This window comes from Myxine glutinosa, chromosome 7, assembly GCF_964187855.1.
Source record: "Myxine glutinosa chromosome 7, kmMyxGlut1.1, whole genome shotgun sequence".
NCBI lineage: Eukaryota > Metazoa > Chordata > Myxini > Myxiniformes > Myxinidae > Myxine > Myxine glutinosa.
In genome coordinates this window covers 70,424,256-70,450,347 of record NC_136267.1, presented here as the reverse complement: position 1 = coordinate 70,450,347, position 26,092 = coordinate 70,424,256, and the positions used below count along the sequence as shown (strand labels likewise).

Genomic DNA, 26,092 nt, shown 5'->3' with positions numbered 1-26,092 from the left:
ATAAAATAAAACTAAATTCCTAAATGGAGCGTTCCCACAAGAGACCCAAACACAGACAAATGTAAAAATAACTGGAAAATAATTATGTATGATTTATGTGGGGGACTTCACTCAAATCGGCTGGGGTATCTCATCAGGAATCGTCCAGGCCCCGTGCGTGCAATCTGGACGCGGCTCCTGCCTTGGTGGGAAGGAGGCCTCAGTCACCCTTGTTCACTAGGCTGCGCTTGTTGGTTCGGAGTCGGCCTTCCACGTGAAGCGAACGGCAGGCGTGCAGCCCACTCTTCCACGCCGTGCTCGTCCACCTGTCCTCTGCACGGAAAACTTCTGTTCTCGGGCAGCGGCTCTTCCTCCTCACAACCACCAGCAAGATGTCCCAACACGGCTGCTCACGATGAAGCTTCCCCGTGCGGAGAGCTAAGCACAACCGTCCACCACTATCGCTTTTTGGAACGAGAAGGCCCAAGAGGGAACGTTCGCTCCCAATCCCCAAATGTCAGAAGAAGAGGGGAATGAGGAGAAGATTCCGGTACACAACTGTTCACTGCCAGACCCAAACCGAGAAGGGAAAATGTCCGCCACTCCAACCTTGTTGTACACACCGCTCTGACGTCATCCGTGCCTGCCTCCCCAATCAGCGTGTCCCTTCTTACTCGTCCTTTCTGTCAATCAAACCCTGGACCAATCACTGCCCCTCTGGGCGTGGCTCTCGGCCTGCCCATCCTGTGCGATTCACCACGTCGGGATAATCAGTGCTAGTGCTTCATGTATGGTTTCTAGTGGTTTTATTAATTAGTGGTGTAGTTTTTGGGCGATTTTGGCTTGTGTCTAGTGCGGTGTCATAAGGAACGGATGAATAGATTACAGAGGTATTTACAAACAGGGAATTAATTTACCCATAATCCCTGAGCTAATTAACAAGCCCCACCCCTTGTGATGGGGACGAAGGTACAAGCTCAACCCGACAGTCCGGTCTAATACAAATTCTCTACTTATTACATGGGGTGGTTCTTCTTCTTCCTCTTCTTCTTCTTCTTCTTCACGCCAGTCAGAGCACAATACCTGTACAATTCTACCTGGACTACTATGTTCCATTGCCTACCCCACATAAACATAACAATATGTAAGCCATCAATCATTATCTGTGTGCGAAGTTTGAACAACATCCTTAAATGCATGTCCAAGAAATGGTTAAGGACGTGTTCAGTATCGGGTTTTTTTTACAACTAAAATGGCCGCCAGTTTACCAGTCGGCCATATTTGATCAGATCGCAAAATAAAGTGAGGTGCACGTATGCCTTCGTGTACTCTGCTTGTGCCAAGTTTGAACAAAATCGGATCATGCGTGTTCAATAAATGGTTAGGACACGTTTAAGTAGCAAAATAACTGCCAGTCGGCCATATTGGATCTGTTCTCGAAAAGAAATGATGAACATATGTAAGACATCGTTCATCATCTATGTGCAAAGTTTGAACAACATTGTTAAATGCATGTCCGAGAAATGGTTGAGGACGTGTGTAATATCGGGTTTAAAAAAAAATTGTATACAAGATTGAGGCTCGTGTAAGAGATAGCACATTAAACACACATTAGCACATAAAACACAAAAAACATGAACGGACACATAAAACAATAAAAGGGAGGGGAAGACAAGATGGGGAGAAAGAGGGAAGCACAACTTTTTACAACTAAAATGGCTGCTAGTCAGCCATCTTTGAACGCATCGCGAAAACATATGATGTGTATATGTATATCATCATGTATTGTCTTCATGCAAAGTGTGAATAAAATCCGTCCATACATCTGCGAAATATGGTTGCAGACGGATGGACGAGACCCAATCCATAAGCGCCCCTTTCGGACTAAGTCCAACGGGTGCTGCTAATGGTGTTGCATTTACTATTCTCCAATCCTCTGGTACCTGTTCCAATGCTTTCTAATGAGCTTTTCTTGACATCGGCTAACACCATACTTATCTGCTTTGCCATCCTTCAGTGCTCTTGGATGCATATTGTTACGGATTCGCCTCAGGGGGGATTAATTACAAGGAGAGTTCTTGAATCCACTTCCCTGATCGTGATACTGAAGCTGCTGTGGGACGGGTTGTTAAACAACCACATCAGGGATATTTAAATTAGGTAGGGTCCAGTGACCAATTCCCCCTTTACCTTCCATTCAAATTAACCTCCCCCTAACTCCCAGACAGAGTACTGTGCTTCCTAACACGCAACGATCCAGGATACGGCCGAGCCATACCATAGGTTACGAGCAAAGTGGAACTCCATACACAGCTTACCATGTGTAATCAATGGAAAGTGACAATCGTTTATGTAACGTTCTGAGTTTACTGTTTCTGAGAAGAAAATTGGGCCAACAATTCTTTGCTGACTTACAGCACACCAAACACGAATTCTCACAGAATGTAATGGCTTTTTATGCATTTATAAGGTTATTAACTTAGCTTAAACGAGTGTTTTGTGAATTTATATGACCAGAAAGATGAAACCATGTTTTCTGTAACATTAGGCTACAATAATGCAAAATATTAGGTTCCTAACATATATTTATGTTTATGTTTTGTGTTTTTGTTTGGTTACCTCCGCCACCAAAGGTGGGTGGAGGTAATGTTTTCACCTCTGTCTGTTTGTTTGTTTTTGTTTGTCTGACGAAACTTGCGGGAAATGAACAAGCTGATTAAATTTTGGTTCAGGTCCGAATCCAGATCCTGCCTATCAATGGAATAAAAAACCTAAATTATTCAGCCTGGCAGAGTTATGCACTGCACCGAGTGCTGTTTTAGTTATTTATGTTTTTAGTGTATGGGATTTATTTAGGCTTCTTTAATAAATAAAAAACTCACCCTGTATAGTTTTATGTGATTTGATATGTGACACTGCATGGGTTGCCAACATTTGTCACAATATTATCTGGCCCTAGAGGTTAATCTTCGCATATCTTCACTTTCTTATCTGCTTCTTTACTTCCTCCACTCCCACCTGCTGGATCTCCTCTAAAAGTTATTCTTCCTAGTGCCCCGAGTGCCGAATGTATGATGATTCCTTCGAGAGATCCATCCATCATCCCTCCTTCCACTCATCCATCCCTCCTTCATCTCATCCATCCCTCCTTCCACTCAACCATCCCTCCTTCCCCTCATCCATCCATCCATCCATATCTCCAACCATTGATCATGGAAAAGACAATCGGTAAATGTATACAATCTCTGCATACCCACATGTATGCCACATGTATGCCACTCTTGGTAATCTGGATTGAAGTAATCGATGATGTTTTTTTTACAATTACGACAACGCCAGCCATAAAATCATCCATTAACCAACAATAACCGACATAATTGCTGATAGTACCCGAACATTGCTGATCGGCAAGTAAGCCACGCCTTAATGATGCTCATGCCAAACAGGCCAGCAGGCCACACCCCGAAGTTCATCATTGGTCGAGCCCCACTATGGGGCTATTCAGTGGAACTCGGCGATTGGGAGTATGACGTGATTGAGTGGCTTCGAGAAAGAGGAAGAAGAGCGCGTCTCTCTCTGTCTTTTGTCTCTCTCGGGTGGCTCTGCTGCTTTTGGCTTGTGTGGGACTGTGAGGAAAGCTGTCGAAGCTTTTGTGGAACTTTTGCGAAGTCGGAGGAGGAGGTGTTGTGGTTTGTGGTGCTCCTCGGGGGAGCTGGGAGCCGTGTTAAGCATTGGTGGTGGAAGCAAGGAAGGGCTGTTTTGACTGCTGGCTCACGCCTACGCGTTTCCAACGTGTGGTGCTGGCAGCCATTGTTGGAGCGCTTCCCACACAAGTGGCTACACCGGCTGCAGTGACGATCAAGTCCCTAAACAAATTTTGGACCAGAGCTGAGTGCCGGCCGTTTAAAAAGGAAACATTTTATTTATTTTATCTGTCCCTTTGTCTGTATTTGAGTCTGCACGAGGAGGTACCTCGGGTAGGAAATTTAGTTACCTCAGCCTTTATTTCGATTTTTTCATTTCTTGATTTATTTTCATGAAATTCATTATTGTTGCATTTTATTTATGGTGTTGTGTTTCTTTGTTCGTGGGTTCGGGAATAAACCTGTGTGGCTTCTGTTCAGGTAAGCACCTCACAGCCTTCATTCCCGCGCCCGCCATAAAAATAACCGCCAATAATTTTTGGCTGTTCGCCTCGGAAATGAAAGACTGTCCGGCTATTCGTCCAAGGCTGGTGTTCATCGGCAACAGACTTGACACTATTTATTATGTATGCAGATTTGGTGACATTTTGCCACTCCTTCCAAACCATTATACGCTTATAGTGATCCGAAAGTTAACTTAAGCTGCCAGGAAGTACATGAGAGTACAACTGCAGTTCTAGCTATACCATTTTTGCCTAATCATTGTTTCAAGGCATTAAACACACTCTAACACATGCCCTCGCCGACACACTCTTAACGTGTCCTCGCCGATGTGTAAAAGTTTTTTTTGTTATTGTCCCCCGTCGCACCGCGGAGCGAAAGGGGGACTATGGTTTTCCCCTCCGTCCGTGTGTCCGTCCGTCCGTCCGTGCGTGCGTGCATGCATGCGGGCGGGCATGCGTGCGTGCGTAAGCGAAGGACCGAATTCTAATTTGGTGTGTAGGTGCAACCCACGTCAAAATCCAAGATGGCCGCCGCCATGTATGTCTGACGCCATGTATGTCTGAACCTTGTGAGCGGAATATCTTGAAAAATAAGCGAAGTTCCAACTTCTAATCTGGTGTGTGAGTGTATCTAGGCATAAGGAAGAACGCTCTTGAAAATTGGGTCGCCACGTCAAAAGCCAAAATGGCCACCACCATATATATGTCTGAACCTTGCGAGCGAAATATCTTGAAAAATAAACGAACTACTAACTTCTAATCTGGTGTGTGGGTGTATCTACGCATAAGGAAGAACGTTATTGAAAATTGGGTCGCCACATCAACATCCAAGATGGCCACCACCATATAAATGTCTAAACGTTGTGAGCAAAATATCTTGAAAAATAAACGAACTACTAACTTCTAATCTGGTGTGTGGGTGTATCTACGCATAAGGATTAAGGTTATTGAAAATTGGGTCGCCATGTCAAAATCCAAGATGGCCGCCGCCATGTATGTCTGAACCTTGTGAGCGGAATATCTTGAAAAATAAGCGAAGTACCAACTTCTAATTTGGTGTGTGGGTGTATCTAGGCATAAGGAAGAATGCTATTGCAAATTGGGTCGCCACGTCAAAATACAAGATGGCCGCCACCATATATATGTCTGAACCTTGTGAGCGAAATATCTTGAAAAATAAACGAACTAGTAACTTCTAATCTGGTGTGTGGGTGTATCTTCGCATAAGGGAGAACGCCATTGAAAATTGGGTCGCCAAGTCAAAATCCAAGATGGCCGCCTTGCGTCTTCCACTTTGTCAACTCACATCACTTCACCGACGGGGGACCTAGGCGTAACGCTTGTTTAAAAACGATATGGCATCTCGTGTTGATATAGAATATTTGTTTTATCTTTTCCCTTCATCTAATCATTTTTTGCTCTCTGGCATAACAATCGTCTCTTTGTTATGCCAGATGTTACGAAAATAGAGAGAACCTTGACGTTTGAACATGGTCATTTTTACGTTATCTTTCCCATTATCCATTTGTAGGTCATATTTTTCCAACTCATTTTTCTCAAGTTTGACATCATGTAGCGCAAACACTTTTGGTCGTATCTGTTTTATGAAAATGACATCACTGTCACCTTGACGTTTGACATATAGAGTTAAAATTATTGACAGCCTCACTTTTTTCAATGTTCAATGTTCTTCAAAAGTTCACATAAACGGGCACCAATTTGATTCATCCAGCTGCATGAAGAAGTAAATGTATTTTATTTCCCAGATGTAGGGCGTCCCTTTGCATAAACTTTTCGAGAGCATTCCATGGTTCCTCCTAAGACCACACGGGTAGTCCAGCATGCACATGACCCTCAAGGTCATCTATCAGTAGCAGTTCCTTCCTTTATAGACTCTCCACCCTGCTGAAGTCTGAAAAATAAAATGTTTTATAGTCTGAGAATGAAAGCTCACCTCACAAGCTCACAAAGCTCACAAATAAATGTACTCACCTATGAGCTATATATCAGTTGCCTTTGCAGCCCAGGTGGAGCAACTCTGAGCCTGGCGAGACTTATGAAGGACTTTGGAATTAACTTAAACTTTTTTCAAACTCCTCGTTTATCAGATCCAGCTAAATCTGTGCCAACTGATCCATAATGCAAGTGAAATGATAATAAGTTGCTGCCGCTTCTATTTCGAATTACAACTCCCTGTTAAATGTTGAGAGTATGTTTACTGCCAGAGCATTAGCAATACTTCAAGCAAAAAAAAACAAAAAACCTTCAAATATTATCTACACCTCATTTCCCACAGCACAAAGCTACTCTTATAAACAACTAATTGTTGAACTCTATTGTGCAGTATTTGAGTTTACCCTTCCATACATCACAAACTCCAAGGTTATTTGATCAATCAATGTCCGACCGGCAATGGAGCATTGTCCAAACTCGCATTTATTGAAAAGATGAAACACAAGCGACACGATCAAACACAATGACAGAGTACAAACTGTTCTACAACCAGATTGTGCCAGAAACCGAACAGTTGCTTCTTTCCACAAGCTGTAAAATATAACTTAAACATTCATACTTGTCACCATTTTACTCCACACTAAATGGAGAATTAGCGTTCAACCTCAACTAACATTGCAGTCATTTTCTAGAACATTACTCGGTAGAGCGCATACCTCCTCCAGGCTGAACAGTTTATGTTTTATATCCCACTGATAGGTCGGATCTGGATTCGGACCGGAACCAAAATCTAATCGGCTTGTTCTTGTTATTTACCCAATTAATCGACCAAGTTTTGACATAAATCGTTCACAACTTTTTGAGATTTTGTGCTACATATCGTTTTTGGCTCTATCATTCAATGGTGAAGAATCACTTACAAATTTAAAATACAGTCAAACCTGCCTCAGGAACCACCTTTACAGAAAGACCACCTGTCCATATCGGCCACTTAAATTTCCCCTGCAAACAGAATGTGTGTTAACTAACCTGTACAGAACAATCACCTGTCTAACAAACAGCGACCACCCGATTTGCTTCTCTTTGTAAACTCAAACCTGTTAACAATGGTCATTGATTCATTTACCTATTGATTTTTGTCTTTTTGCACTTGTTTTTTTTTGTACTCTGTCAAAGCGTCTTTGGGCTTCTTGAAAAGCGCTATATAAAATAAATGTATTATTATTATTATTATTGTAAGTTTGTAAATTTGGTCACCTTTCTGATAGTCAGGGCCCTTAGGGATATTTTGGGGCCGTTTGGTTCAAATTCTTCCAAAAGCACCAAATTTGGTCCAGATGTTGCCCATGCCATACTCTTTCGATTTTTGACGGGCGCCCTCTCCCCCCCCCCCGGGGGGGCCCTATATTGGCCAAATACTAAATGGCCGCCACCCGGATTAGAGGAAAATCAGTTAAATAACCAAAAGGGTTGGAATCATGTATGATACCACTTTTCAGGGTTTTTCGAGGTCGAGGAATCCAATTATGATGTTATTTTGATGATTCGAGGTCAAGGTCAACCCTCAAGGTCATCTTAAAGGTCATTTTTGAGTCAAACATGTCGGTTTTTGAGTTTTTTGTCAAGATTTACATGAGGTTCACCATTTTATGTTTCTGGGTTGGGTAATTGAACTCTGACCTTATTTTTGACAATTAGAGGAAATATTTACATGTCTATTTCCTAATTTTCAGGCATATGCAGTTCATCAGTCTAATTACAAAGGTACGGATTTTGATGTTTTATGAACTGTATGCCATATCCTTGTGTTTAATTTTTGTGCGATCATGATCCGGGTTCATGTATTGATCATGATCATGATCCGGGATTGTATACATGTCATAAATATGACGTCATAGGTCATGTGACCTGGCGGCCATATTGGATTTTATGAAAACCTTAAAAATGGATCCCTGCCTTCATTTTTCGATCGATTCATTTTGAACTTTGACCACTTATAGTACGCCATGTGATTGGATGCATATCCTAATTATGACGTCATAGGTCAGGTGACATGGCGGGATGGACCGGTATGGTCCCCGGATCATACCGCCCTTGGCGCCCGTCAAAAATCGAAAGAGTATGGCATGGGCAACATCTGCGCCAAATTTGATGCTTTTGTAAGAATTTGAACCAAAATATCCCTAAGGGCCCTGACTACGAGCATAAAACAGTTTTCACACAAAACGCACCGACAGATCTCTGCGATCGATAGCAGAGTCCAGACTGGGTGGTTTAATGGTTGGAGCATCAGCTCCACATCTGGGAAGTCGGTGGTTTGAACCCCAACTGAGTCATACCAGACTTTAAAAATGGTACGTGCTGCTCCCTTGCTTGATGCTCAGCATTTAAAAGGGTCGACCACAGACAAACAACACTGGGAAGACAATGACCAACCACCCAGTATAACTGCTGAGAAAAGCGCCGCCATTGTTGTGACGTCGTTGATACCCCGAGCATCACTTCCCCGTCCGAATCTGGCCATAACGTTTTGTGATATCGTGTTCACAGACAGACAGACAAACAGATAGACAGAGGTGAAAACATAACCTCTGCCCACCTTCAGTGGTGGAGGTAATAAAGGTCATGAAGGCAAGTTTGCTTACTGTGTACATTTGGTTACTTGTGCTTGAATATCGTCGCTGTACTGCAGAAAAATGGTGGCCAAGATGGCGGCCGCAAACCTGTACAGAAAGACCACCTGTCTATAAAGGCCACTTTTTCCATCTCTCTTGAGACGTTCTACACAGGTTTGACCATACATGTATCTGGATCCGGATTCGGATCTTCACCAAAATCGAATACATTCGTCCTTGTCAAACATGCAACATGTCCACCACGTTTCGTCCAAATCCGTCCACAACTTTTGGAGAAAATCGTTTTTGCCCTATCTCTCAATGGTGAAGAATCACTTTGAAAAATTCTCTGACCTGGATCCGGATCCAGATCTTTACCTAAATCTAATCATTTTGTCCTTGTCACAAACCAAACCTCTCCACAAAATTTCGTCCGAATCCACCCACAACTTTTTGATATATCTTGTTCAAAGACAAAAAGACAGACAAACAGACAGTCAGTTAAACAGACAGACAAGAAAGGATGTCAGGTGGTAGACTGACAGGTATGACGAAAATCGAGAGAACCTTGACGTTTGAACATGGTCATTTTTACGTTATCTTTCCCATTATCCATTTGTAGGTCATATTTTTCCAACTCATTTTTCTCCAGTTTGACATCATGTAGCGCAAACACTTTTGGTCGTATCTGTTTTATGAAAATGGCATCACTGTCACCTTGACGTTTGATATATAGAGTTAAAATTATTGACAGCCTCACTTTTTTCAATGTTCAATGTTCTTCAAAAGTTCACATAAACGGGCACCAATTTGATTCATCCAGCTGCATGAAGAAGTAAATGTATTTTATTTCCCAGATGTAGGGCGTCCCTTTGTATGAACTTTTCTAGAGCATTCCTTGGTTCCTCCTAAGACCACATGGGTAGTCCAGCATGCACATGAGATTATTTTTGAATGTCCCTCCTTTTCTATTGTTTGACATTTTCTGCTAGCTATGGAATGTCCCTCCTTTTCCATAGTTTGCCACATGGCACATACTATATAAAAGGGCCTTTTGCATGCCCCTGGCATTTCCCAAGAACGGACTGGCAGGTTAGCCGAAAGGTATGTGCACTCTCCTGACCTGTCTGTCTCCTTGGTTCAAATCTTGACCTATTTGTAATCTGACTCCCTCATGTTTCGCCAGCAGGGCGCGGCATCAATGTGTTTTCTGTCCCTTGGATGGACATTAGACTGGGCATCCCGTCTGCTGACATCAGTTGATGGATGTTAAAGTCCTTCGCGAAGAGTAGGCGGGCTATTACTAGCTCTTCATTAGGAGACTGAACATACAAATAGATAGAGACGTTGAAGATAATGAAAGGTATCAACAAACAATGGCAGAATATATATTTTAGCAGAATGGACAGTGGCAGAACAAAGGGCCACAGTTTAAAAGTAAAGAAGAGGTGATTTAAGATGGTATAGTAAGGTTAGGGGTGTTCTATTCAGAGTGGGGAATACATGGAATGGTCTCTAAGCAAAGGTAGTGGCAGTAGAGTTAGGTTGTTTGTTTTAAAATTGATTTGCATGTGTATCTGGATGTAGTGGGGATGGATGGAGTAATAAGATGTCTGCATGATTGCACAGGCTTACTTACCCTTGGTTATCCTTGGTTATCTTCTCTCTACAGCAACCACACAAGAGAAATGTGGGGCTTGTGGGCCAGGTTACAAATCTCCACTGGACGCAATGAAAGGTATGTTAGTTGCCTCGATCTGTTGTTGTTAAATAATACATTAAAACTTTTGAAATGTTCTTTTGAAACCAAATTACATGAGTATGAAAAATGGCTTACGTCATTGGCATGGCAATGGAAATGAAGGCAAAAAGATTCTGAGCATTACAGAGCCATCCAATTACGAGTTGTGCATGAAGTGGAAGGATAGGGTGTGAGGGATGGGGTTCTACCTCTGTGTGTTTAATTGGGATGTAAAATAATTCCCTCACATTTTCACATATTAATAAACGGATTGCTTGTAAATGAATTTTTAGATTTTAGAATTTTTAGAATTTTAGAATTTGTCCAACAAGTTTCGTCCAAATCCATTCATAACTTTTTGAGATATCCTGCTATGCATAGTGTTTGGCCCTATCTCCCAATGGTGAAGAATCACTTCAAAAATTCTAGTGGCCGGATCCGAATCCGGATCTTCACCAAAATCTAATAATTTCGTCCTTGTCCCATAAGCTACATCTCTGTCAAATTTCGTCCGAATCCGTCCACATCTTTTTGAGATATTTTGTTCACAGACAAACTGACAGACAGACAAACGGACAAACAGACAGACAGGGGTGAAAACATAACCTCCATCCACCTTTGGTGTTGGAGGTAACGAGAGTGGAACTTCGTAGGGAGCATACCTCCGCCTGGTTGGCCATATCACTCAATGGTGAAGAATCACTTAAATTTTTTTACTAGCCGGATCCGGATCTTCACCAAAATTGAATCGATTCTTCCTTGTTACACACACACATCCTCTCTACCAAGTTTAGTCCAAATCCGTCCACAACTTTTTGAGATATTCTGCTGTGTATCGTTTTTAGCCCTATCTGCCAATGGTGAATAATTACTTTAAAAATTCTAGTGGCCGGATCCGAATCCGGATCTTCACCAAAATCTAATCATTTCACCAAAACCTCCTTGCCAAATTTCGTCCGAATCCGTCCACAACTTTTAGAGATATCTTGTTCAAAGACGGACAAACAGACAGACTGACAGGGGTGAAAACATAACCTCCATCCACCTTTGTTGGCAGAGGTAAATATATCTTGATATTTTTTACAACTAAAATGGCCTAAAATTTTACAACTAAAATCCTACTTTTTGATGCGATCTACGAGAATCAAGTAAATTTTGGTATCTGAGGATTTTGGATTTTTGAAGTTGCATTTGCCATGCATTCCAGCATTGCTTAGTGCCACTTTGGTGAGGATAAATACCACATAGTCATAATGAAACTGGCATTTTTCTTAAATTTTGCATTGTCTGAGGTTAAATATAGCACATCATAGAAACTGCACATCACATAGTTCAGTAATCATCAAATTGAAAGTTATTTCTTCTGTGAAGTGGAACGGGGAGCAAGATCTTCTTCACGATATTCTTCCATTCATAGAACAGTCTGTCTTTGGGGAAGGGCCACTTGAAGGTGTTCGGACCTGCAGGATGCACATTGCACAACCTTCACCTCTGCTCCATCACCTGAGATGTTCTCAACTTCTTTAAGGAACATTTTTTGTGATAAACCTTCACCCAATCTGACTCACCAACTTGTATCATCCTGGATAACTGCCTTATCAACATTGTCACCACACGGAATTCCATATTTTGACGAGTAAATGGGTCCTTTATCTTGCCTGGAATATTGGGTACAAAGTCGTGTGGTTTCCTAGAGCCGGTGATGGCTAGGACATCGTCATACTTGGCTTTAAGGAGAGGGTGCTTTTCTTTAAAGGAAGACTCCAGACCCAATTTTTTTTAAAATTATTTAAATCTTTAGAATTAGAATCCCCCCCCCCCCCCCCCTTCCCATGCCTCCGCCCCCCAAGCCCTCTCCCTTCCACACATCTCCCTGCTCTCAAATGTTGTGTTTGTGTGCTTCCCCTTCTCTCCCCATCTTGTTTTTCCGCTCCCTCTTTTTATATATTTTGTTGTCTGGTTGATTTGTTTGTGAAGTAAATGTTAGCTCTTTCACGAGCCTCGATTCAGTATACAAAAAAAAAAAAAAAAAGGTAATGTTTCATTTTTAAAAAGAAAAAAAAAATCGACGCTAAATTAGTCGTAAAATGCGTTTTTTAAAAGGCACGATTAAAAAAAAAAGAAGCTAGTTCTGCAATCCTTGTGACGTCACTGTGACGTCACACGAGGTATAGATCTCAGCTGATCGCGGTGCACACAGTGCATAAACATGGCAGACATGGCAGAAGGAGAAGTTTCTGACTCCGAATCGCTCGATATTTCCTCCGATCTGTCGGACTTTTCAGCCGATGAATATGTATCAGAGGCTGAGGATAGTATTGTAGAAGAATTTGATATAGAACGGAGAGAATTTGGTGTTCAACCATATCAGTTTGAGCCGGAATACGCCGACGAAGATCCAGAGGCCAATATGGAGGTCGAAGTGGAAAACGACGAAGATGATGCTGAACGGCTCACAGATTTAGATTACTGGTACGTGTTGGGCTAGCCTACTTGTTGATAGTTTTATACATGACACAAACGTCATTTACGATTTAGTGTAGGCCGAGGCATATGCATTGCAAGTGTCTTTGGGGACACACAGTGACAGTACACTCGCATTCGAGCCTGTGTTTGTGATTATAATTCCATTGTTTTTCTTGAATGAAAGGGGGGTTCATAATCTCTCAATTTATGGTTGCGTACATACTTTAAAGGGGCTCTTCAATCATGAAACGTTGTTTACACTTTACATGCAAATATTGGTATAAACCAGCAAAATAAATTGGCTACCTATTATACATTACATTTTGTTTCTCGGACTGCACTCCTAGTACTAACACAGTGCCCAGCCAAATGTTATGGCCCTTTAGACCACTTAAAGGTGCACTTTATTGAATCTTGCGCGAGGTGACGTAGACTCTGTTTCAGTAATGTCACTAGGATCACATTGTGCTAGAACATGATGTAATAAAGCCAGCATGACGTCAAGGTACAAAACACAACGTACAAAACACGTACGTACGTACAAAACACAACTATAAACCATTTAGAATCCGATATGCAGGACAATATAACTAGAACAGAAACACTCCATACTATTGTATTGTATTGTAAACCATTTGTAAAGTATTTCTGGCTTCCCGATCACCTCGTGTGACGTCATACTGTGCATGGGCACGTGGTCTAAGATTTGCAGAAGCGTTTTCGTCGATGGTCTATTATTGGCGCATTTAAGGTCAGATTACAAGGAAACGACTTCGCGGGTTAATATATATTTTTTAGATGATGTTGTTATGTACTGATCAAAGATTATGGAGAAGCATTTAACTTAAAAAAAAATTTGGGGTCTGGAGTCTTCCTTTAACCTGTTCTTGAGAGACAAAATATTATTGGGAGAGCACATCAGTTGCATGACCTTTCACCCATTCTTGCAGCTGGTAAGGGGTTTATAACCCCTCAGTTCCAAGCAAGTGTCACTGGAAACACACACCCTGTTACGTTTTATTTTAGATAGAATGCCAAGCAGTTCAAATTTGAAGAGAAATGCCAGTTCGGTTAGGACTTTGTGGTATTTTAACTTCACCAAAGTGGCAATAAGCAATGCTTGAATGCATAACAAATGCAACTTCAAAAATCTTCCATGGATAACAAAATATTTTACTTGACTCTTGTGGATCTCGCCAAGATGCATCCAAAAAAAAAATTGGGTGTTTTTTTGGATCCCTTCCAATTCTCCCCCCCCCCCCCCCCCCCCCCTCACACATGAGTTATTTTGGCCTAAACTTGGTAGAAATAAAAAAAATTAAATGAAGAGCATAGAGGGTTCAGAGGGAGAGAAGATGGGCCCAGTGGTGTGTGAAGCAACCTCCATGGTGTGCAGTATGGCAGTTATGGGCGTGTGGTTAGACCTTGTAGGTGTTCGTCTGACGGTGCGACTCAACGCCATCTCTAGTGGCCGTGCATGTGGCCGAGCTTGAGCCGGTGAGCCAGGTCTCCGAGCCTGTGATGTGTATGGCATCGGATGAACCTGCTCAGTGTAGGAGCAAGGCTGGACTGCCTATGGGCGGGTCCAAGCCTACACTGGTGAGAATGGTTGCGCCCGTCCAGGTGTATGAGCTAGTGTCAGCGAAGGTCGTGCTTGGTCCCGGGGTGTTTAAAAGGGACACTGTCGAGGTCGACTTGGCACCTGGAGTCGTCGATTCGCCGTGCATGGGGTGTATGCTGGCAGCCATGGGGCAGCGGTTAAGAAGAAAGAGATTTAGCGGCAGAGAGATTTAAAAAAATACAGCTAGGCCAGTGTAAGGCTGTGTCAGTTGGAGCCCCAATTGGTTTTTGATGAATATTTTTGTGTTGAGGTAGCAGCTGGCGGGTCATGACAATGGGGAATTGAAAGAGTGGGGGGCTCAAGGCCAGCAGTGGCTGCAGGAGATTAGCAAGCCCAAGGACAATGGGGCCATAGTGTGCAACTGCAATTGGAAATGCGAGGCTGGAAAGTTAAAATTAAAATTTGAATTTATTTGAAAGCTTGGTGGGAGTTGGTCTTTGTGCTTCAGACTTTGGACCAGGTGTAGGAGATTGCCCCCCTGCGAGATTGGGCTGTGCCAGGCAGATGGGGAGCTGCACTGGCAACATTTGAGCATGGTCTGGAAAACGACAGAGGGTTCACGGGCGCTGGGTCTGGACATGCATGTATGAGAGTTGGAGTGGAACCTTGGAAACAAAGAAAGTCGCTCTCTGTTTCTAACACTCCTTGTCTTTGGCTCTCTTTGTCTTTGGCTCTCTTTGTCTTTGGCTCTCTTTGTCTTTGGCTCTCTTTGTCTTTGGCTCTATTTGCCTTTGGCTCTCTTTATCGCTGACTTTCTTGATCTCCCACTCTCTTTGTCTCTCGCTCTTTATCTCTGGCGCTCTGCTTCATCGTCGGCACAGGGAGGATTGCTCTCTGGAGAAGTGGATACCCCTTACGACCTCCTTGTATCCACGACATCGCTCCGACACCCTCCCTGTTCCTGTAGTGACCCATTGTCCTGCACACAACTCATTGCGCCAAAGGGACGTCCTCGTCAGCATTTCCCCGTCGTTGTTGTGATTCAATTTTCTGTGGTGCCTAGTGTGGTTAGGATTGTTCTTTAGTCATCCTTGCAGATAGGTTTACGTGTCCCCACATCCATCTTTGTGTCTGTTAACTCTTGCTTCATTTCGTTTTGCACGTGCCGTCCTCATTCTTTTCCATCCTAATGTCCTCCCATGCTTCTTGCCATCCCAGGATATTCAAGCTGTCATATGTTGACCTCGAGTTTTTCACTCGTCTGTCCTTCTTGTGAACTGTTGGATTGGTGTTTCACAAAGTGTGCCGTCTTTTGGATGTAATGTCAAGGTGGCAACAAGGTCTGCTAGCAATTTGCTGCTTATAAAATGCCACGGTCTCTCACAAATTTGGTGATTGTCGTCAATACCCTGGCCAATTTCCAAATTTTTGCCTTAATTTGTAGAGTTGCTGCATTAGCAGCACAGTGCAGCATAGTGTATGTACCAGCGATGATTCAACCATTGCAGTGAACTGGCAATTTAATCCCAATTCAATATGTAATTTTTTTTCTTCCATGACGTTTTGTGTGTGCTCCAACAGTCATACGTCCTGATCAACATTGTCTCCCCTACTTGGACTTATTGGAACATATTGGACAGAATGTTCTGTTTTGTCTTCACAACGATCAGAATTTCAAATGAATTATTTTTTAACGCTCACACCATGATTAGATATACCAGTGTTGTTTTGGAGTGGTTTCTTCTGAACCATGAATACAAAAACACTTGCTTTCAATTTGAACATTTTGTTTTATCAATCCTTCTTTGGGGGAGATGGGAGCGGGGGATGGAGAGGGAGAGGGTGTCTGTCTGTTGGTGTTTCTATCTTAATTTATCCATCCCTACCAGCATGTCTGCACTGAGCTTCAAAGAGACATACTAGGACTTGCCGGAAAGTTTGAGCCTCTTATGTAGTGATTGATTTATTGTTGTGAGATGTCTGAGGGCCTTCTCTGCATTATGTATGGAACTTGGAAGAGAGTGTGGGTTCTGGGGGAAAGGGATAGTGGAAAGGGATATGCTTGATATATGTATGATTTCCAGTTGTTGAGATTAATTTGCTTCCTTCCTTTGGTGTTCATGGTGTATTTCAGCACTAAAGGATGCAATGTAAATAAATTGAATCAAAAATGTATCGGTACAATCCAGTTCATATGAATAGCAAAAGGATTTTCGCAAAATAATTGCAATTGTTCTGCCTCTGCAGCCGAAGGGCTGTCTGGCTTGTTCGTTTTCAATGTTATGTTTTTTAGTTATCTGTCTAGCTGCCCATCCACCTGTCCCTTTTGTGCATCCATCCGTTATCAGTTTTTTGTTATCATGATGACTTGTGAACCACTAAAGGGATTTCAACCAAATTCGGCACAAGTATGGGCTGTATTACATAGATCAGTGGTTCCCAAACTTTTTTGGTGGCTACCCTGAATACAATGTTGTCCGAGCCTGGCGACCCTAAACGCTGTACATGCAGTGTTAATGACCTATCATTTTGATACATTGTGTTTATTCATATAGTTTTATTGAATTAATTACCAACACACAATGATTTTCAAAGAGTTTTTAATTGGACAAAATGAAAAACAAATTTACATGAAAATGAGACTTTATTACACAAATATTTTCTCAGTGGTTAGCATGATACTACTTCATTTTGTAGATAAGCTCCTCTAAGTTTGGTTTTATGTTGATGGACAGAGCACAACGCAATTCATGCTGAGGATCGATGTGGTTCCTTGCTTTATTCTTGATTGCAACAAGACCTGAAAATCCTTGTTCACAGAGATATATTGTTGGAAAAGGGAGAAGAGCTTGGGCTTATCCTCAAGTTGGGTCCAAAATTCCGAATACGGGAGCTTTTCAAAGCGTTGCTTCTGCACTTGATTTTCCTGGAGTTCTATAAGTTCTTCTTGAAATCCCGGAATATCTTCTCCAACTTCACTGACGTCCACATTGAACACATTTCTGATCCAACTATGCTTCTTGGTGTCGACGTTTTCTGGAAAATACCTGTCCATTTCTTCCTGAAGGTTCTTCTGATGATCTTCGAAAATACTTTTGACGTCAACAAGGGATATTTCCAACGCATCTTCCAGCACAGCACTCAGTTCTGGAAAGGCAGCTGTTTTCCCTTTACCCAGTTTTTCTCTCCAAAGAGCAAGCTTTTTCTTGAATGAGGCAATTTTTCGCCTATGTCCACGATGGTATGATTACGGCCCTGCATGTCTGAATTCAGTTCATTCAGGTGCATGAAGATGTCACTCAAATAGGCAAGCTTTGCAAGCCAAGCAGCATCTTTACAGCAGTCTGCCAGTGCATGTCTCTTCTTACGTAAAAAAAATAATCAATTTCCGTTTTTAATTCAATAACTCTTCTGAGAATCTTCCTACGAGAGAGCCAACGAACAGCAGAGTGAAACAGCAAGACCTGGTGATGTGATCCCATCTCTTCACACATTTTATGGAAAATGCGTGAGTTTAAAGCCCTGGCCTTGACAAAATTCACAATTTGGATAGCATTATTGAGAACTATATGGAGGTCCGGTTGCAAACGTTGTGGCAAGGTTTTCCCGATGTAAGAAACAGCAAATTATTATGATATCAGGGTTTTCTGCTTTAACACGAATAACAAAACCCAAACGACTTCCCATCATAGATGGAGCTCCGTCAATGCACACAGCCAAACAATTCAACCAGTCTAGATCATGTTTCTTGAAAATATTGTTCATCATATTAAAGATGTCTTCTCCAGTGGCGGTACTTGACAGGGCAGAAGAGAAATTCTTCCAGAATGTCGTCTTCTCCTCTGTACCTTGCAAAAACCATAAGTTGAGCATCACCTGCAATGTCTACTGATTCATCTGTCTGCAACGAAAATTTTCCTGCTTTTTGCAGTGCCACAATCAGTTGAGCCAAAATATCATCTGAAATGAGATCAATTCGACGTTTCATGCTATTGTCAGAAAATAGTACCGATTCAATATTCTTGGCAACATCTGCTCCGCAAACAGTTTTCACCATTGCCACTGCTGCTGGCTTCACCCGCTCCTCTCCAATGTAATGGGGCTTTTTGCATCTTGCAATATACCACGTCACTTCAAAGGACGCCAAGGAAGCTTTCTCCAGAGAAAAGGCTGAACTTGAGGGAGCATCAATCCGACTTCGTTTTACCTGTTCTTCTTTGTCCTCCCAGTAAATCAGTGCCTTTTCGACAACGTTTGGATGAACTGAATGCAAATGACGCTTCAATTTGTTTTCCTTCATAGATTCATTGGCGAGGACTTGCAGGCACTGAACACACTGTGGTTGGACATTCCCAGATTTTTCTCTCATCTCAGTGAAACCATATTTCAAAAACTCATGCTTATACAGCTGTTGTATTTTGTGTTGGGCCATTTTTCCAGTTAAAGAGCAGACCTGGAATGAAAAGATATAAATAATAACATTTTTAGAAAACACTGGAAATTGTTTTTAAAAAGTTTAAAATAACCAATTGTAAAGTTTATTATTATTAATTATTATATTATTCGACTCCACACACAGTAACATTCATCAAAAACCACACGTAAACAAGCATTCTGAGTATTGCGCTGCAATACATGTCCCCTACCGGCAGTCTGTCGTCCGGAAAACTGTTGGGGAAATTACCAAGGGTTATTTACCCACAGGTTCTGAATCGTTCCCAATCGCTAATTACCTCAGGACGGGCTCACCTGTGATTCGCACTCGGGACTTTGATTTATACACCTCGCAGACAGGTCAGCAGAAGCACGAGAAAATAAGTTGTTGATAAAGAACCTTTTGAGTCGCTAAATATCAGTAATTTATTATATTTTCCGGTTCACGATAAATGATCGATGTGTATATATATGTTGCTCGGCTTGGCTCCGCCCCTCCCGAAAGCTCGCGCTGTGTCGCGCTTTTGACGTTCGCGAGACGAGGCTGAGGGTGCACGGTGCGGCTTGAGGAGAACTCTAGAATAAACAAAGTGCCATAACTTTGTCAAAAATGATCGAAACGTCGTGAAGTTCGAACTTGATCTGTAAATTATCATGAGGGAAACCATGTACCAAGTTTGAAATCATTAGCATTAAGAGTTTAGAAAAAAAGTCCGGAAAATTGTTCTTTGCGTGACGGACTGACGGACTGATGGACTGACGGACAGACAGACGGAGGGATGGTGTGCAAACCTATAGTCCCCTCCGGTGTACACTGGTAGGGGACTAATAAAGACAAGTAAGATGCAGGCAATACTTACTTTGTTTGTAGTAATTAGATCTCAGGCTCCAGTAAACAAGTGAAAGCACGACTGTCAGATTGTGTCAGACACATGCGAAAATCAAATTTCTTATTTGTGAAAAATTGGTTTTCTAGTACAGACTTGGCATTTAATATGGAATATATATATTTTTCTTGACTTGGGTTTACTTTCTTAACTCAGTATATCAATCTGGTGAGTTTCTTTTACACTTTGGTGATTTATTTGTTAAAAGAACCATGTCACTGATTGTCTGTCGCAGCAAGATGTCAACAACAGGATTATATCACAGGTGCCGTGGCAAAATGTACGGACAGGTGCATTTGATGATTGGCTTCACAGTCGGGTATACAAGGGTTGTTGCGTTCTGTATTAGTGGAAAACAACTGCTGCACATCTCCAAAAGTTATTGCCGCTTCCTCTGGAGATGGTCCGTCAACTCGACAATGCTGTTTGTCATGGAGTGGTGGCTTTACGAAATTACGGCATGAAACAGCGTGCTATTGCTCGGCAGTATGGCATCACTCAAGGTCAGGTGTCAAAGATCCTGAAACGAAATGCTCAGAGGGGTGTCCCTACTCCAATCCCGAGGCCAGGACGTCCCCGCAGAACCACAAGGAGGGATGATCGCCAGCTGCACCGGTTAGTCCGCAATGGCCATACCAAGTCAGCTAATCAGCTTAGGGCTGAGTGGCAGCAACTGACAAATGTGCCTGTATCCAGAAGGCTAGTCAACCAACTACTGGTTCAAGCAGGTGATCGTGCCAGGCGTCCCCTGAGAAAGCCACGCCTGACCAGACAACACCGCCAGCGCCGATTGCAGTGGGCCAGAGAGCACCGTCAATGGCAGCCAGGACACTGGAATCACGTGATCTTCAGTGACGAGTCTAGATTTCTGGTCTATCGTCAAGATGGCCGCGCCCGAGTGCGCAGACAAGTGCATGACGCCTACAACAAAGATTGTATAGTGCCAAGAGTCCGAGCTGGAGGTGGTGGGGTGACCGTTTAGGCTGCTTTTCATGCAGGGGGCAAAACTGACCTGGTTGCTCTGAATGGAAACCTGAACCAGTTCAAGTACAGGGCCATTCTGGAAGAAACATTGCTTCCATTTGCTCGTGCAGCCTTTCGAGGAAACTTTGTCTTCCAAGATGACAATGCACGGCCTCATCGTGCTCGCATGATCCAACACTTTCTTGCTGACCGTGGTGTAGAGCATATGGAGTGGCCTGCCATGTCCCCGGATATGATTCCGATAGAGAACTTGTGGGCAGAATGAAGGCATCAAATCGACCACTTGGACCAGCAGCCGACCTCTGTGCGTGAATTGCAGCAGGCTATTGTCACTGCATGGCAAGCGATTCCTGTCCAAACCTTGGCAAATCTCGTGAACAGCATGCCTCAACGTGTACGTGCTCTCCTGAATGCTCATGGGGGTTACACGAAGTACTGAACTGTAATTTTACTGTCCGTAATCCCAGTCGTAATTTAACTTTTGTTTTTGCTAAAAAAATGTTGGCTAATGTGCAAAATAAAGAGATACTTCTGGAAAACGTACAGAAGTTTAACACAGTACTGTCCATGAATTGAGTTCGATATCAGTTTACATCACTTTCAAGGATCAATTTATTTGTTTCGAAATGTCAAATGTGGTTTTTGTTTCTTTTAAAGGTCACATTAACAAAATCTAGAATAATTTCAACATAATTGCAATGAACTTTTGGTTCTAAGACATCTTGAAAAGTAAGTTCACCCCCACAAAAAAATATTCCATATTAAATGCCAAGTCTGTACATTATTAGTCAAGGAATATTGCTAAAATCTGGGAACAAATTCCTTACCAAGAAATTTCTTCACCAATCTGTTTGTAAAGGTGTCTACTAACACATTTCAAAAAGTTTAATTTCAACTCCCGTAGGACAACCCGTGACAGCTGCTGAAAGTTGGGGTACCTTATCCGTGAAAAATTTACAATGTTTAATTCTGCCTTAAGCAGCTTGTGAGGGGTCAAACCAGGGGTTTTTCATGATTCTGAATCGATTGCAAGCATTTGTTTTGCACCAAAACCACTCCTTGGCGGAAAAACGGCCACGCCCACTTTTTCCGCTTGTCGCAAACCTATTTTTTTGGTGAAAATAAAACATTGCTAGGTGCATGTAAATTAAAAAGTAGCTTTATTCGTTTATTTCAATTTCTCGTATACTAGTTTGAAAACGATACTGCTCCACAATGTCAAATGCCTCAGGAGCCAAGGTATAAGTCTTCTCCAGACTCTAAACCATCATGGATACGATAGGCCTTTATGAAGTTCTGCCCCCAAATGGCTACTCTTTCGTCTGTCTTCACTATCGGTCTCAAGAACATCTGAAGGCTCTCAGGAACAAGTGCCAACTGACTAGGGATATTGGTCATACTGTGTGCAGTGGGGTATGACTTTGGATCTAGATCAATAGTTGCGATGTCGTTGCAAATGAACTTTAGTGCAGTCTTTATGATCTGAGTGTTCTCATCTCCAAACTGAACATTAGCATGATGCTCTCGCAGAATGTTGCTGGACTTATCTGTGAAACAGAGCACATCTGCCCTCCTCTCCTGTGACGTGAAATACAGTGTATCGTGGTATTTCTCTTGGAGCTTCTTCTTTAGCCACTTCTTCGAATATGCGAGGCTCTGATCTGGTGACTGATCAAACTGCTGCAGCTTTCCGTGGACTTGGTCAAGTGTCATCACCCCGTGGTCGAGTTCCCGGTTTAACCATTCACAGAGCTCGTAGAATAAAGCCGCTCGCTCCTCATCCGCTTTCCTTCCGACCTGAGGATAAAATATTGTTATAATTATTAACTTTCAAGTACCAGAGTTTGATAATACAGTCACGTGAAAAAGTAAGTACACCCCATGTAAAGTTTTGACTTTTTCAACATATTTCAACATACAGCTATTTTATCTTCATTTCAACAATATTGATAGATAAAGGTGATATAATATAACAAATATCATGAAACATTTACATTTTGTAGTCCATTGTATAATTTAAATAAACATAAATGCAAATTTCGCATTTGGAAAAAGTAAGTACACCCTTGGCTCCAATAGGTGGTATTGCCCCCTTTGGCAGAAACAACCTCAAGTAGGTGTTTCATATAACTGTCTACCAGTCTCTGACATCGACTGGGAGAAATTTTTGCCCACTCCTCCATGCAGAATTATTTCAGCTGTGCGATGTTTGAGGGGTTTCTTGCATGCACAGCTCGTTTCAAATCCCCCCACAACATCTCGATGGGATTTAGATCCAGGCTTTGACTTGACCATTCCAGAACCCTCCATTTCTTTCTTTTTCTGCCGTTCCTTGGTGGATTTACTGGTATGTTTAGGGTCATTGTCATGTTGCAAGGTCCACCTTCGGTTGAGCTTCAACTTTCCGACAGATGGCCTCACATTATCCTCAAGCACCCTCTGGTACAATGAAGAATTCATAGTGGATTCTATGATGGTGAACTGCCCAGGCCCTGATGCAGCAAAGCTGCCCCAAACCATAATATTTCCACCACCATGCTTTACAGTTGCTATCAGGTTCTTGTGGTCAAATGCTGTGTTTGGTTTTCGCCAAACATGTCTTCTGGTACTGTGGCCAAATAGCTCTACCTTTGACTCATCTGTCCAAAGCACATTGTTCCAGAAGTGCTGGTCTTTGCCAAGGTGTTCATTGGCAAACTTTAGTCTTGCCCTGATGTTCTTTCTGGACAGCAAAGGTTTCCTCCTGGCACACCTCCCATGTAGATCAAATTTGTGCAGCCTCTTTCTAATGGTAGACTCGTGCACTTTGACATCAACAGTGGCAAGAGCTACCTGTAGGTCCTGTGATGACATTCTGGGGTTCTTAGCGGCTTCTTTCAGCATATTGTGGTCTGCTCTCGGGTTGAACTTGCTGGGGCGGCCTGGCCTGAACAAGTTGGCAGTTGTTTGGAATCTTCTCCACTTGTAGATGATCTTCCGGACAGTCGAATGATTGATTTCAAATTGTTTGAAGATCTTTTTAAATCCCTTCTCAGACTCGTAGGCATCTGTAACCTTCTTTCTGAAGGCAACAGAGAGCTCTTTTGATCGAGGCATGGTGACGCTGCACACTTCAACAACAAAGAGCAAACCAAACTAAATGTCTGAGGTTTAAATAAGACAGGTTCCTCCAAGATCCTCTCTAACGATGTTCTAATCATTTGCACCTGAGCTGGTGCACCTGATACAGTGATACAATATCCTGAGCTGGTGCACCTGATTCTAATTTTAGGCATTTGAAGTAGTGATGAATGTAGGGGTGTACTTACTTTTTCCACATGTGAAATTTGCATTTATGTTTATTTAAATTATACAATGGACTACAAAATGTAAATGTTTCATGATATTTGTTATATTATATCACCTTTATCTATCAATATTGTTGAAATGAAGATCAAATAGCTGTATGTTGAAATATGTTGAAAAAGTCAAAACTTTACATGGGGTGTACTTACTTTTTCACGTGACTGTATGCCTCAACTTTGAATGATTGAATTTGAATTCGCCTCACTGAGGCAGAATCATACTTTTGCATCACTTACATCTTTAGTCTTGTAGTAGTGACCACCCGTCTCGAAAATAACTTTGCAGCGCAAATGATACAGGGTTTCCTCTGCTACCAAGTCGCTGATCCCTTCCAGGCGGCCAGTGACTTCAGTGCCCCAATCGGCCTTGCGACCCTGTGCTGTCTTCAGCAAGCTTGTCCTCAGTACATCCGCAGTCAAATTGTCAGGAACTCGGTATCTCTTTCTAGCAGTCTCTGTAAGGGAGTGGGGAAGGGCTCAATACCAGTTCATGCGATCCCATCCCATGCAAAATGTGAATACTTATAACAATAACTGCATTGATTCGTCACGACCCATCACATACAATATCATCAGTTCCACCGATTTATGCTTGTTGTTCTGCATAAGATTGTTACACCCTTCAATCTAACCTGGATGATTTGGGAAGAGATCAGCGGGCTGGTTGCAAAGAATGCACACATTTTTGTACAGAAGCTGAACGGAACGTGAACTCGTAGAACTGCATGCAGTAGATGCACTGGACCCAGAGAAAATGCGTCGTCTCCTCGTCTGTGCTGACTCTTTCTCCACCTCTGCTGCACCTACAATAAATGAATGTGAATTATTTTCGAAGTTTGTTGACATAAAATATCACCAGTATTTAAAACAATAATGTTCAGGTCAGTAAATCATTATTCCCTGCCTAGTAAAACAGGTCGCACTTACGAGTTGACTTCATGGTGACCTTGACAGATTTGTTGTACAAATCACGTTTACACTCTAAGTGTAGACATTCCATGCCTCCTTCATGCGCTCCAAAATTGTAGCATTTCCAACAGCTTCTGCATACGCCAACAGAGTAGGGTAGCCTTTAGGAGTTGCCTGTGCGAGCTTCTGAGCTGGCGTCTCCGGGCCTTCACAGATGAAGCAATTGAGCGGAGGTGCAGGAATAACGTCTACGTCCATACTGCTAGACTGTAATAAGAAACAGACGCATTTTTAAACACGATATCGCAATCTATCACACATTTTGAGAATAAAGTGCCACCTGAGCCTCTGAGTGAAAAACTGTTCAGTGGGATGAAATCAGTACCCTAAAAAAAAACCCACTGTAGACACCCATAATGCTATGTCACAAATGTTTTATTTTCACCAAAAAAATGGGTTTGCGACGAGCGGGAAAAGTGGGCGTGGCCGTTTTTCCGCCAAGGAGTGGTTTTGGTGCAAAACAAATGCTTGCAATCGATTCAGAATCATGAAAAACCCCTGGTTTGACCACTCACAAGCTGCTTAAGGCAGAATTAAACATTTTCAATTTTTCCGGACCCTGGGTACCCCAACTTTCAGCAGCTGTCACGGGTTGCCCTACGGGAGTTGAATTTAAACGTTTTGAAATGTGTTAGTAGACACCTTTACAAACAGATTGGTGAAGAAATTTCTTGGTAAGGAATTTGTTCCCAGATTTGCCAGATATCTGATAATATCCCTCGACTATATTGAATGATTCAGAATAAAAAAGAAATTTTGGCAACAGAATAAAATAAACTCCAATGATAAAACTCATCTGGAACAGTTATGAATGTATAAAAATCAAACAATCAAAAATTTTAATAAAAACGTTTAACGAATAAAAACAGTGCATTCTATAATTAAGCTAAAAATGCTAAAATTACAGCGCCATCTATAATATCGCATTCAGATATTAGAGTGCTACTTAACAACAGAGGCTATATTATCCACAACTATTCTACTTTAATTACTATTTCAATAATCCTTCATA

General features: G+C 42.1%; 1 protein-coding gene across 1 annotated transcript in view; it reads left to right on the top strand.

The window, feature by feature from the left end:
- Positions 1–26,092, top strand: part of SELENBP1 (selenium binding protein 1) — a 149,625-nt gene that overhangs the window by 20,697 nt on the left and 102,836 nt on the right. The window contains 1 exon segment of the mRNA XM_068122506.2: positions 10,367–10,432. Within this exon segment, the coding sequence (XP_067978607.2) occupies positions 10,367–10,432 (66 nt within the window).